This window comes from Melozone crissalis, unplaced genomic scaffold (assembly GCF_028551555.1).
Source record: "Melozone crissalis strain CALT ecotype California unplaced genomic scaffold, PUWL_Pcris_2 ptg000088l_1, whole genome shotgun sequence".
Taxonomy (NCBI): Eukaryota; Metazoa; Chordata; class Aves; order Passeriformes; family Passerellidae; genus Melozone; species Melozone crissalis.
The window spans coordinates 3,596,281-3,611,162 of NW_026535865.1; the positions used below are offsets into that span (position 1 = coordinate 3,596,281).

Here is a 14,882-nt window from a genome sequence, read left to right on the forward strand (position 1 = left end):
AACCCCAAAAGCAGCTCTATAACCAGAGAGACCAAACTCTATAATCTATTTCTGACAGATTTGAAGGCCTGGTCACCAAAGCCTCAAACACAGACACCCAATTCCACCTGCTGCTCCAGGCTGCTACTTTGCAAGTCATACAAGACTCAGAATTCTGAGATAATTTGGGCCAGGTTTAGCTCACAAAACTCCCAAGTCAGCACTTGGGAATAAGCAATTTATTCCACTAAAAGCTTCAATGCATTGGTACTATGCCCACGTGCAGTGAAGGCACTATTCTTGCCTCAGGAGCATCAGCCATCAACCTCAGAAAACTCAGGATAGAAGCACAGTTATGTCCACATGAAGCATGCAAACCCCATCCTTGATTCCCATATTCCTGTGCTCAGGAATGGCAAAACTGAGGGAAAGCACCCCCAAAAACGCCAGTCCATGGGAGGACAAAATAAAAATGAGAATTGGATAAAGACACATCATTTAGTGGGATAAAGGAGAGACATTCCTCACACAGGGAACTGTTATATGCCAGATCAGGGATTTGTGAAACCAGCAACACCTAGGTCCACCAGCAGCAATGAAAAACTGCCCTGAATCCCCTCCTAGAGCCTCTGGTCCTTCCCTACATCAAAGGCAGAACCATTGCTCACCTTTTAGCAGCTCGGGTACCAAGAGGCAGCACCTTCCAGAGAGAAACAGAAACACCATGTATCTGTGGGGCCTGAAGATGCTTCATTCCAACTCCAACCCAAATGCAATCCCCTGTGCTGCTCTGCTTTCCAAGGTGTGGGGATTTGCTCAGCAGAAGCCACTTGTGCTCCATCTCCTCACTCAAGCACGGAGCAGCACTCAGGCAGCCTCTAAAGTCCTGTCTGGACTGGGGCTGCAGGTACAGGACAGCCTGTTCCACTGCTCTCCATGTCTCTAAGCCTTGAGGGTTGAGGACATTCCTCTCATTCCCCAATTCCAGGAACCCGGGAAGCTGTACTGGTTTTGGAAAGGAGGGAGATAAAGATGTTGGTAAATATGATTACTGCCTTATACAAGCAGGTGTTTTGGAGGTTATCAATTCCATTCTCTTTGCAAAGCCCTGGTCAGAAATAGAGGAAAAGGTTTGGCAGAAACACTGTGCACTAATTGTGTAAATAAATATTTGGAGGAAATAAACTTCCTTCCTGAAGAGCCATTATCTCTTGTGCAGCTACTCCTGAGATGCTGGGACAGGATTCTGCTCACCCTGTCCTTCAGGGGTTCTTTGGGCTCCCAAAACTTTGAGTTGGACAGAGCCACCCAAGGATCTGAAGAGATGTGCAGAGGGCCTGTCACTCTCACCAGGCTTTCTCACTTCCACATTCCCTGCTTTATTTAACAGCCAGCTCAGACAGGCTCAGGCCCCTTTGGGCACTTCTCACACCAAGTCAGCTGTGCCTGCTGAGACAGAGGACGTGGTGTTAGAAAGTGCTCAGGGTGTTCTGAAGTGTCAGCCTGGAAGGTTCCAGGCAGTGCCAATGATCCATTCCCAGCACAGGGATGCAGGACAGCACCCAGAGCACTGCCTGCAAAGCCAGGTCTGTCTGCAAAGCCAGGCCACCATCACTCTGCCAAAAATCCCTCTGTGTCACAGGGATGCAGGAGAGCACCCAGAGCACTGCCTGCAAAGCCAGGTCTGTCTGCAAAGCCACATCACCGTCATTCTGCCAAAAATCCCTCTATGTCCCACCAGAGAGACCAGACTCTATAACCTCCATCATCTATTTCTGACAGATTTGAAGGCCTGGTCACCAAAGCCTCAAATACAGATATCCAATTCCACCTGCTGTTTGAGGCTTTGGTGACCTGGCCTTCAAATCTATTAGAAAACCAGTGTTGGTGGTACCACCCTCCTTCCATGGGCTCCAAGAGGGTTTCCAGCTCCCTGAAGGCAGAACCCAGCCTAGTTTCACTTGAAAGAGACTGCATAAAAAATAATATATATATTCAGTGCCTGATCCTCCCTACAAACTGCACATTGACTCTGGAATTTACAGTCCCTTCAGATCCTAAATATTACTCCACACATCAGCAGTCTAAAGCCTTGAGCAAGAAAAGGCTGCTGGTTTGCAGGAGGGAGGGATCTCGAGATTCTGCTTAGCATCAGAAATCACATTAAACACTTCAGCAGGGGAAGTGAGGAGTCAGTGGGGAGCTAATCTACAAGGCTGAAGAAGCTGAGTCAAAACTGGGCTGCCAGGGAGGCAACTTGGGCTGAGGGTGGTGTTGTATCCTTCTGTATCCCTCTGGAAAAGGCACCTATCTGTCCACACACTGGGAGAGGGCTGCTCCTGCTGAATATTCCCCTGCAATTCATTCTGGCACCTCACACTCCTTAATGTCTCCACTTTCCCTCGCATGAACACTCCTAGGAAACCCATCCAGTTGACACTTGTGAAGGAACTGCCTTCTGCCTAATCCTGGAACACAAGGCCAAAAAATTTCCACTTGATTCTGCCCACTCAGCCTCCCCTGACCCATTCCAAAAGCCTGTTCAAACACCTCCCCTCTCTTCCCATGAAAATATTAGCTTTGAGACAAACACTGCCATTAACATGCAAATGGATCTGTGATTAACATAAATAGAAAAACTGCCTCATGAATAATATTAGGCTGGAACAGTATCAGCTACCAGTAGCCAGGTTGTTGAGACATGACTAGTCAGGTACTGACAAAACCATTTCATAGCAGGGCTCATATTTTTAAATCTCTAAGATTCCCCTCTGCCTCCACCAAATTCATCCATTCTCAGCACCCATGGAGGAGCTGCAGCCCAACTCATGCTCTCCAGCCCCTGGCAGGCCTTTTCCACCCTTTCTTGCTCCCTGGAGGCAGAGGTGGCTGCTCAGCTCCATATTCCTGCAAGGGAATACAAGGGGACATGCTGGGCTTCACCAGCAGTGCTGGCTTCTCACACAACTGCTTCCTCCCCTTTGGGGAGAAAAAGGGAAAAAAAAAGCAGATGGAAGCTGCATGTGAGCTGTCAATTGGATCTCACTGCAGATCAGGAAGGTGGGGAGAGAAAACTGAGTCTGCTGTTAGAACTGCCCCAGAAAGGTGGCTTGTGTTCACTGCAGCCAAAGTGTCCCCGGTTTGGGGGCTGTGACAGTGCTGTGACACTGCAGCTCCTGGGTCAGGCCTGGCACCTTGCAGGCCTGCAGATGCCAGCAGCAGCTCCTCACCAGGATGAGCATGGAGCACAGGCACTGCAGCCAGAGCTGGTAAATGAGAGTGAGCAGGCACCAGGGTGGGCTGGATTGTGGATCCGTTCCCTGGCTGCACGATAAACCCCCACACACTTCCTTGTCAAGGGATGACTTCTCTGGAGAGGCTGTTCCAAAACAGGCTGAGGATCTGCATGCAAACTCATGGCACCAGGAAAGGAATCCCAGCCTCTCACTTGGTACAAAACAGGACAGGGAGGGGCACAGGGAGCTGGAGAGGTGTGGAAAAACCCCAAAAAACACCCAGACAACCTCACATCTCAACAGCATCTTCTGGACAGAACCCCTGACCAACAACACCCACATTCACTCAAATAAAATGTTAGAACCAAAAGGATGTATTTATTTTGCTGCAGAAATCCTGCTTTTAACAGCAAGTTAATATCACACACATCTGGCTAATACCACTGCTGCCCCCTCTAATTTCCATACCTAAGCAGATCCCTAGAATTTGTCTCCTGCTTGGAAGCTGACCTCAGACCACACAGTCTATATTTAAGATGTCAACTGGAATGAAATGTGCAATTGTCTCTTGCCTTGGGCCCATTCTCTTCCTTGCTGGGTTTGAAACCTTGCAAGTCACCATCCCCTGGCAGCAGGTTTGGATGCAGTTCCTTGCACACAAGCACATGGCATCCTCGTTTTTCACTCACAACCAGACACACTCCTTCAGCTAAATTCATGCCAACCCAGCCCCCACGGGCTTCAATGAGAAAGTGCTTTCCTTTTGTGCTGGAGAGTTAGATTTGGCCTTTTGTTTGAAAATACACTTGTTTTATTCTTGTCCTCTTCCCTCTCTGTTCAACCTAGAACCGTTCACGTTGCCAAGGCACTGGATTTTTCCTACCCTTCCTCCTAAATCTGAAGCATCACGACTGAGTGCTGCACACTCCCTCCAGCATGCACCAACACATGGCCCCACCACAGATCATTTTAGGGCACAGCAGCCCATGCTGAGCACCGACAGCTCTCAGGGCACTCACTGTCGGCTCCCTGCAGGTTGTTCTACCCGCGCCAGGGAGCGATGCTGCCATCACCCCCTGGGATCCTCCAGCAAACAACTCCGTGAGTTCCTTTCCTGGCTGGAGCCGCGCTGGTCACAAGATCCCAAACACCTGCTGGGGTGGGGTAGAGCCGCTCCACCGAAGGGAGCCGCCACGCCGAACGCGGCACCTCTTCAGCATAAAAACACAACAATAAGCGAGGCTAAAGGAGCCTCCTCAAACTTTTCAGCACCCATTACAGATCCCCCTTCAGCGATGAAAGACCCCTCATCTCCCCGTGTGCCATCACCAAGGCCCCTCACCTACCCCACACGCCACTGACAGCAGCACGTTCGCGGCCGATATTCTTTGTTGCACGGATTTTAGAACCGCAGCGCCGGAGCCGTGCCCGGGCTCGGTGTGAGCCCCCTCGGGGGTGGCCCAGCGAGGGTCGGTCCCGCTGCGGCCCCCGCGCTCCGCGGCAGCCTCGGCCCGGCCCGCGCTGCCCATCGCCGCCTTTGTCACCGCACCCCACGCGGGGCCACAGGCCCGGGGCTGCCGGAGGGGCCGCGGGGCTCCGTCGCGGGGATGGAGACCCCGCCCGTGGGCGCTGGGGATGCGGACGCGTTCCCGGGTAGCGGATCGGGGCTGCCAGTCCCCGCTGAGGGACGCGGGGCTGTGGGAGAGCAGCACACCGCGGTGGGTCACGCGTGGAGCGACCCGGGGCCCGCCGCCCCTTTGTGCGCGCCGCGCCACGCTCACCCTTGTGCATGCCGGTGTAGCGGTCCTTGAGCACGGTGAGCTCGTAGATCTTGCCGAACTGCTCGAAGAGCGGCTTGAGGTCCTTCTCCTCCAGGTTGCGCGGGATCTGCCCCACGAAGAGCTTGATGGCATCCAGGTCCTTCATGCTGTCGGGCTGCGCCGGGGGCTCCGCGCCGCCGCTGCTGCTCATGGGGGAGGCTCGGCGCGGCGGCGGGGGCGGCTGCGGCGCTGGCGGGAGCGGCGGCGGCTGCCTCCTCGCCTCGCCCTCGGTGAGTCTGGCCATGCCCCGCGCCCGGCGCGGCTGCGGGCGGGCGGGCGGGCGGGCGGGCGGGGGAGGCAGCGCGGCGGGAACGGCCCCGCCGCCAGCGCCGCCGCCGCGGCGCCACAAAGAGCCGCGCCACAGCGCCCCCTGCCGGGCCCCGCGCCGCCGCGGCCCCTCACGAACGGGGGGCAGCGGGGACGGCACCGGCGACCCCCGGGAGCGACCCGGGAGGGTCACTCAGGACCGGCTGGGACAAGAGGGTGGTGAAGGCGACAAGGCGGCAATGATCGCTGCGATGCCCGTCCCCGCTGTGTTTTTAGGGCCCAGGAGAGCTGAGGGCCCTGGGAGCAAGGGAGAGCTCAGAGCACCCACGAAGGCAGAGCCGCTCCACATTCGTGTCAGAAATTAGCATTCGGCCCATTTTCTTGGTGCCTCAGCACAAGGGTCTGGAGGCGAAGAGATTATTTAAAGCTGAAAATTTTGTAACGCAGCCGTGACCCAGCAGCGAGCACGGGGGCTGGAGGGGGCTAAGCTGGAAGGGGAAGCCACACATGGCCCCAGCTCTACAACCCCGGGCAAGCTTGTCTGTCTGTCTGTCTGTCCCTGCCTTTCTAGGGAAAGTCCCCTTATCTCCAAGCAGCTCAGCTCCCTCCTGACTGGGGCTGAGTGGAGGATCCCCAGCTCGGTTCTGTGTCAGACCGTGCCAGATGGTCAGGTTGTGTATCCATGTTGGAGCAGCCATTATGGCTGAGGGGACCGGCTCTCCCTCATGGTGTGAGGGAGGCTCGGCATCGCTCTCCCACCGCTTTCCTCCAGCTCTGCCAGATGCTGTGAAGCACTGAGGGGATGTCAGTGCTCAGGTGGCCTCGGGGCTGTGTCACCTCCGTGCCCCACCTCTGTCACGCCAGGCTGACGCTGAGGCACAGCCGAGGCTCCATCGGGAGCCGCAGGGACGCAGCCCAGCCCCGCTCCGCCGCCCACAGCCACACGCTGCCTGCATCTCCTACGGAGCATTCCCTCCGCAGCAGCGTGCACGGCTTTTGTCGTCACAGCACACATTTCAGCCTGTCATGCTGCCCCAGTGTCCCTGAGGATGAACGCTGGGAGGAGGGAGGGGGTTTGGCTGGGTTGTTTGCGGAGAGAGCTGTGGCAGAGTCAGGTGCTCGGCTCCTCTGAGCAATGCCAGGCTGTGCCTGTGAAAGGACCTGGTGCAGGCACAGCCTGGCCTTGCTTCCCCTTGTGTAGTCTCTGCTGAGAGCTTTCTGCCTTTCCCTTTTCTCCTGCCCTGGATCCTGCTCAGGGAGGGCAGCAGAGTGGAGAGGTGACCCTACTACACAGCACAACATAACCAGGGCAGCCACAGCTCTGTGCTCCTTTGCAGCCCAATTCAGCATTCTCCAGCCTGGTTCCCAAATCCCATCTTTCATCCTACCCTCTCCCCATATGCCAGAGCCTCAAACCCTACCCAGATCTCTCAGGTGTGATTTTACCTAGGCCTCTTCACCAGGAGATACAGCAGGAAAAGGCAGGTTAGGAAAAAGGGGGATGTGTTACCGGGGGAGAAGAGGGAGCCCAATCCTACAGAGCAGAGGGAAGAATGGATATTATCTATCTATCTATCTATCTATCTATCTATCTATCTATCTATCTATCTATCTATCTATCTATCGTGGATATACTGGTTGTGTATGAGCACCCCCCCGGCTTCCAGGCTGAAGTCATGGCAAGAATGAGAGAGGCACAGCCAGAGGGATTGGGGATTCCTCTTCACTCCCTGCACCCTGCTCTCTGCAGCACTGCCTGTCATGCCCAGCTGTGTGTGGAGCTGCCAGAACACTCACTGAGGGCCAGCAAGAGCCTGGGATTTGCATCCAGGCTTTTCATGGGAATGGACTCACAAAGGCCTGCAGATTTCTGCAGCTTGCTCTGAACCCAGGGATGCTGCAAGGTTGGAGAGCTGTCTTGTGTTTGATGGTGTTACCACCCCTAAAATTCACCCTAAACCCCCCCACACTGGTCAAACTTTCTGTTGACATATCCTGCAGAGGCTGCCAGGGTTCTGCCATCTCTTTGGAAGGCACAGATGCATCAGCTGGGAAACCTATGGCAAGTCAAGCTGTTCTCATTTTTAACAGCTGCAAGCAGAGAAGGCAGTGTTTAAAACAAGAGAGCTTTATGGCAACAGCAGCAATCCTCACCTTGGATGAATCACACCTAAGCAAGTCAAGTTTTCAGGCACCTTTGCATGCCTAGCTTGCTTTTTCTCAGCAGCTGCTGCAGCACAAGCTGCTCTAGGCTTTTGTTACAGCTCAAGGGACTCAGTGCCTCGGGTAGAAAATGTCTGTTTAGAAGGAAAGATAAATCCAGTCTCTTTTGGAGTCCATGAATGGATGTACTAAAACCACCCTGACTGCAGTAAAGAACAACAGACACGAAAATGCTGCTGGTAAATGAAAAACAGAACAGCTGTCAATCAGCACCTGGGGTTTGCAGAGCCAGAGAATTATATACCAGAGTAACAGGATTAAGGGGAAGAGAAAAGGAATTTTAGCACCAAAACAGAGAAAAAGGGAAATGAGAGGTCACCTGTGCAGAGGGAGAAGAAACATGTTGCATCTGTCGTGGAGTCTACACAAGAATGCTTGGAAGAACACAACAGAGTTCAGATGTACAATTCCCAGGGGATGAGGGAACAGATTCTGCCCAAACCTGAGATGCTGCTTCAAAAAAAGAATTGTTAGAAGAAAACCACATTGTATACCAACAAATTTCTCTTTTGCAGAGATGTGTGCTAGTGAAAAACAGCCAAAATATTTTCCTTACACACATCTAGACTTGCCTGGAATATGAATTTGAATTCCATTTCTTGTGGAATATGAATATTTGTATTTAGATGGGGCAGCTTAAGAAGAAAGGTCCAGTCACAAGGGCTCAAACAAAGGGTGCAGGAGCACCAGGTACATTTTGCCTTAGGAGTGCCTGCCTAATCCTTCCAGCTCCTAAATGCAGTGAGGGATGGAGAAAATACAAGCTGGAGCTCTGAATTTCCACATCACCTAGGAGACACCATTTAAGGCAGAAAATCCTCACCACAGCCCAGAAAAAAAAAAAAAAAAAAAAAAGAGGGAGGGGAAATAAAAAAGGTCCTTTAAAACAATCTGCCTTTCCTTACCTATTTGTTCCCCAGGCAGAAAAGCTAAAGGAGGAGGTAAGACAGCCCTGGCAGGAAATATCCAAGCAATAAGACAGTATCTCAGGGAGATAAAAGTTATTTCTCTAATGTGATTGCTTCTTGTCTGGTGTAAAAGATTCTGCAGCCAAGCTGCCAGCCTAAGAGAAAAATATCCTGTGTAAAAGGATTTAACTTGCCATCAGCTTTTATCCTCTCTTGTCCACCAAGACCTTGCTGTTTAGCTTTCACTGAATATCTGTTTTACCAGCCAGAGTTAAGGAGTTTTAACATTTTAACTTTGCAAGAACCCAAAAATTAACTAAGTTTTGAGGCTTGTGCATGGATTTGTCACAGTGGGTGAATTGGAAGTGACCATCACAGATTCCAGATATCTTTGTGCAGATATCAAAAGCAGCTGTTCTGTGAGGATTGATTTCAAAAACAAACCAAAACCCAAATAAACAAATAAAAACACACCACCTTGTGGAAGAAGTTTGGGTTGTGTGCAGTTTATTCCAAAGCTTGAAAGCAAGTTGGTCAGGAAAGAATGGCACAGGGCTGTCCTTTCCCAAATAATGAGAGGCAACTCCTCAGCTCTACAATCCTGCAATACTCAATTAAGCTGATTGAGTTCAGTTTGGACCTGGTTTTAATCAGCAAAGATATTGAGCTCTGCTGATTTAATCTGGCTTCTCCCCCTGCTCCCCAAACACTCCTGGAGCACAGAGATGGTAATTTCTGTCACATGCTGTCATCTGGGTACCCCTTAAAAATAAAAGGAGTGAGCATTCCTAAAATCTTGGGGTCATCCCTACAGCATCTGCTTCTCACTCATCTCTTTCTTTTTGGTAAATTCTCTATCTTGCCATTACTCCCCATTACACTGTAATTATTATATTATATTATATTATATTATATTATATTATATTATATTATATTAATATATTAAAATATATTATTATATATTCTATTAAAAATATTCCACAGGAATAAGCTCACAACATTAACAACCTGGCTTCAGGACACAACCTTGTTGCCCTCATGTTCTCATTACCTGAGAGAAAGAAATGTGGCACCTGAATAAAGCAGAGAGGATTAGAGGAGAATGTGGCAATCACCACATCATCTCCACCCCTGCTCCCAGCACCACACCACTGAGCCCTTCACATATTTTTTTCAGAAGTTTTATGAGGATTTCTTTTCTCCTGCTATGACAAACCCAGCCTCTAGAAAAACACATTTTCCACTCAGGACTCCACCCCACATCTTCCACACATCCCCAGGCTATTCCAGCTCCAGCAGCTCCAAAGAGCAAAGCCCTTTGTACCTCCTACTTCAGCAAGGTGCTGGAAGTGTCAGATATATTTAAGAGCATGAAGCATTCAGATACTATGGAAACCAGGGCAAGAGAAAAACCAAAAATAGATGGAAGACGCAAGCTGTTGTAAGGTCTGGAAAAGCCTTGCTGAGGGAGGCTGTGCTTGCTGCAGCTGATTGCAGAGCGGGATCCATTTAGAGCTTGAGCATAAAATATCCTCTCTCCAATCTTTCTGTAGTTTGTCATTTTTCTCTGCCACAGGGAAAGGGATATTCTTTAACTTCCCCTCTATTTAACAGACCTCCTAATTAGCAGTTCCTTTGAATGATTCATATTCTAGTGTGCCCTTCCCATGACCTGGAGTAGACTGCTGCCTGAGTGCTGCTGTAGAGCAGGAGTGTTTGGGAACACACCATGAGGAAAAACCACCACAGAGCACTCTCCTAAAAGGGAAATCCAACAGCAACCTGCAGAGAAGGGTGTCTTGTTAATTAGCCAATCCCAGAATCACTGGGCTGGATGAGACCTCCAAGATCAAATCCAACCCAGCCCCAACCCCTCAGCTGAACCCTGGCACCCAGGGTTTGTTAAACACACCCAGGGATGGGGACTCCACCACCTCCCTGGGCAGCCATTGCAGAACTTTATCACCCTTTCTGTAAAAAACCTTTTCCTAATATCCAACCTATATTTTTTTCCCAATATCCAACCTGTATTTCCCTTGGTGCAGCTTGAGGCTGTGTCCTCTGGCTCTGTCAGGAGAAAGAGCCCAGCCCCAGCTGAGCACAGGCACCTTTCAGGGAGTTTGGAGTGATGAGGGCACCCCTGAGTCTCCTTTTCTCCAGGCTGAGCACCCCCAGCTCCCTCAGTTGTTCCTCAAATGCATTTTGAGGATTTCTGATTTCCAATCAGGTGAGATGTATGGATTAAATGACCAATCAGGTCCAGCTGTATTGATCAGTGTATAAAAGAAGTGGTTCCAAGGAAAGACAACACATTTTATGCCACTCAGCTTTCTGAGGATTGTGTCATTTCTTATTAAACAGTGACAAAGGGCTGCCTGTGTCACTGTGGGGACACCACACAGCCCCACATGCTGCTGGTTCTGGGTTTCCCAAGGAGAATCCCTCAGGGTTCTGATGCTGAATTCAGCACCACGGTGAGTGCACATCCAGCTCTCCCCTTCTGCCACTCCACACCTCTGACAAACTCAGGGAACAGATCTCTTGCAATGCTTATTATAATTGGAATAAATAGTTCAGTGTTCAAACAGGCATTGGGTGAGGACAGAGGCACAACAATCTCCATGAGCACACAGTGCTGCCTGCTGAGGTAACCAGTTTTTCACAGTCCCAAAGCTGTTTTGCATAGAATCTTTAATTGCTTCACATGAGCACAAACCTTCGGAATAAACAGGAAATTGCTCACCTCAAGGTGCTGGAATCATGCTTGGAGTGTGTAAATGTTTTCTGTCATACTATTTTGACTAGACAGGATGAAGCTTTTAAATACATAGATTTTCTCCCATTTTGTAGAGGTGTCTATTCCTCCAAATAATGCAAGGAGATTCCATTTTTGTGAGCAAATAGTTCTCTGACAAATCTATCCATCAATCCTATTCACTTGGTTTATTTTCCAAGGGAAAAAGGGACAAACAAATAAAAAAAAAACCCCAAAGTTAAAATACTTAAATATTATTACATTTACAGTCCTAAAATATGTAAATCAACTGCATTGAATTTTCTATTAGCTTTTAAATATTCACCTCAATATACATTTGTTCTTCAGGGCACACAAGAGATAAATAATTGAGTTAACATTGCTAGATAAAACAAATCATTTTCCTGAGCTGCAAATATTCCAGATTATAACCTTGGAGTTGCTATGCAGTAACTACAAATAGAAACTAAACAGATTAAAGTGAGCAAGCAGGAGTCTACACTCAAAAATTCTGCCCAATTTTCTGAGACATCCAGGAGCAGCCCCAGCATTTCAGATTGGTGAGTCAAGACCAAATAAAATGTAAAACCCAGCTTAAACATGGGGTTTAAGGAGCAGCCTGAGATTTGGGCTTGGGCCATGAACAATGTAAGAGCATGAGATTTAAAACAAACAAAACACCCTCAAAACCAAGCCCCACAGCAATTTTGGGTATAGCTGTGGTTTTGAATGTCTAAATAGATTGTGGTGACTTCCAGCCACAGATAGTGACACCTAATTCCATTCTGGCTTCAGGATTTTCTCTGCACTGAGTAGAAGAGTGGAGTTCATATTGCACAGCATTACTTCTCTCCCAACAATAAACCAACCCCTCTCGTGTGGCAGATGAACTACAATAATCCAAATTACTCCCAAACAATTCCCAGTAGTGGCCATGCAGGTGGAAGTGGACAAAAGGAATTAACAGCTTCAGTTAAAACCTGCTGGAAAACCTTTTTTTTTTTTTTTTGTGAGCAGCAGCAGGACAACAGGTGAAGTCAGATAAATAGCAAAGAAAATGGATTTCTGGCTAGGAGTATCAACTGCCAGCCACTTGTGTGTGGATGTGGATATAATGCTTTCCATGCTCTGCCTTACAGGCCAGGCAAACTCCACAAAAAAAAGGATATGTAAAAATAAGGGCAACAAGAATCAGCTACACAGAGCTCTTCTGCAACGTTGTGGAGAACTTTTATTTTATCACAACACCTGTTGGATTTCTGCCATTGTGTTGGTGACTGAATTGATCAATTATGCTGCAGTGCAGATCAGCTCCAGGGGCTCCTTGCAAGCTTCTCTGTTGACTTACCAAGGAAACAAAAATGTGGGAACTAAATTCAATCCCAGGATGGGCACACTGCTCCAGCCATGAGGAAACTGGGATTTAAATTCAATCCCAGGATGGGCACTCTGCTCCAGCCATGAGGAAATTGGGATTTAAATTCAATCCCAGGATGGGCACTCTGCTCCAGCCATGAGGAAATTGGGATTTAAATTCAATCCCAGGATGGGCACTCTGTTCCAGCCATGAGGAAATTGGGATTTAAATTCAATCCCAGGATGGGCACTCTGTTCCAGCCATGAGGAAATTGGGATTTAAACTCAATCCCAGGATGGGCACTCTGCTCCAGCCATGAGGAAATTGGGATTTAAATTCAATCCCAGGATGGGCACTCTGCTCCAGCCATGAGGAAATTGGGATTTAAATTCAATCCCAGGATGGGCACTCTGCTCCAGCTATGAGGAAGTTGGGATTTGAATATCTCAGATTTGAGCATTTATGTTTCAGTGCACGTGTACTTTGATCAAAAGCAAAAACTCTTTGATCTGTTGTAAAAACTACTTTTTATGGCAGCCAGGGAGAGAGACACAAAAGGATTGCAGGACAAACTAATATTGTGTGGGAGAGAGCAATGTACCATCCCAACTGCCCCTCAGGTTTATGAACTCTCCTCATTATTTTTTTTTAGGTTGTTTCCACTGGCTTCTGGCACTTCATCAGGAGTGTTAACAGTTCACTGCTGACACCACACAGAGCTAAAAGTGTTTTCTTTGTGCTGAACAGACTGGGTGGTTGAGTTTCTCACCTGGAAGACTGAAGGCTGGCAGCTTCCACAGCAAGGAACAAGCTCCAGGTCTGTTCTGTTCACTCTTGCCCATTACTGCCAAATTTTACACACATCAACTCAAGCTGCAGCAGCATTGCTGATATTATTTTTCTATTTTTCTCAGCAAAGTAATCATTGAGATTAGTGAAATAATATGCTAGACTGGAGGGAACATCACCTCCTTAAGTGCAACACACCAGAAATTGATGCTGCAGCTGGAGGACTCAAACTACTCTCAAATATTCAGAGCCTACAGAGTTCTTCACTGCACCATGTGTGTTCTAAACCCACCCAGCCCAGGGCCTGCAGCTCCCCAGGGCACAGCAGATGCAGTCTCTATGGGCAGAGCATGAAAACCAGTGGAAAACAATCAAGGCTTGCCTTGCAGCCACTCCAGCAACTTCTGAAGTCATTATAAATTCATTTGGCAGAGGAGTGCCACGAGCACCTCAGGCATGCAGAGACACACATTTCAGATGAGCACTCAGAAGATGAGGAAAAGGCAAAGACACATTTCAAATGAGCACTCAGAAGATGAGGAAAAGGCAGATTTCCCTGGGTGGCTGATGGTTCTGGAGTGCTTGGCACCATGCTGGCACCATGGTGAGCCACTGACACCAGCAGGCTTTCCTGGAAAACACAAGATCCTTTAAAGAACAAATTGCTACATATTTAAAGTAGCAGAAAGGACAAATCATGGGATAAGAATACTCCAAGAAGGAGATTAGAGTAAAATAAACAAAGGAGGATGGAAATCATGGCTTTGGTGCCCATCCAAAGGACAGTGACTGGCCACAACAATCCCTTTTCTAACTAGCAGACAGGAATCCACAGCTGGAATTTTCCTTGCATTCCAAAGAAAAAAGGTCCACCTCAATTCAACAATAGCTTTTCAGCCTAAGATATGCTGCTTTAATTACAAGTAGTAGCTTAAATTTTAAAAATAGTTTCACTGTGGCATGTGAAGAGACCTCAGGTACACAGAAGAGGTTACAGAAAAGGACTCAAAACTTGCTGGGTGGCAGGACAGTGCTCAGGGTTATCTTCTAGATCTAAAACTAGCCTAGGGCTTGTAATATTTCAATAAAATTTCCATGTCTGAGCTGCTCTTCTCTTGTTATCAACAAAACCAGCTTGTGTAAGTACATGGAGCAGCACAGAACATGATCCTGCAGCAGCTGGAGAAGGGAGCACCCCTCAAAAATCAAACAAGAGTTTAGCACAGAGTGGTGGCAGCTGTGAACTGTTCAAGGACCAAAAACCTCCAGAGAAATCAAATACACAGCAAAATGCATCCTGCAAGAGGAACAGGATAAAACCTGTCCATGGCAGAACCCTGATGCCAGAAACCCATCTTAAATCTTTCCTCATCCTGTAAAAACACTCAAGATTCCCCTAAAAGGGGGAGAGTTTGAATAAAATGCAAGAAGGTGCTTGCTGCAGACACTGCTTGCTCAGCACAACTCCCTGAAGCCAGGCAGTGAACTCAAGGAAGAGGTGCCATAAGGAAACATGCTAATTGCATTCTCTTTAATTTGCATGTGCAC

The 14,882-nt window shown here is 48.7% G+C and overlaps 1 protein-coding gene across 2 annotated transcripts in view; it reads right to left on the reverse strand.

Annotated features, from left to right (window-relative positions):
• CELF5 (CUGBP Elav-like family member 5) overlaps positions 1-5,279 on the reverse strand; it is a 41,403-nt gene extending 36,124 nt beyond the window's left edge. For both annotated transcript variants that reach the window (XM_054291201.1, XM_054291200.1), the window contains exon 1: positions 4,997-5,279. In XM_054291201.1, coding sequence (XP_054147176.1) covers positions 4,997-5,279 — 283 coding nt within the window. The remainder of the gene's footprint in view (positions 1-4,996) is intronic.
• Positions 5,280-14,882: the final 9,603 nt, after the last annotated feature.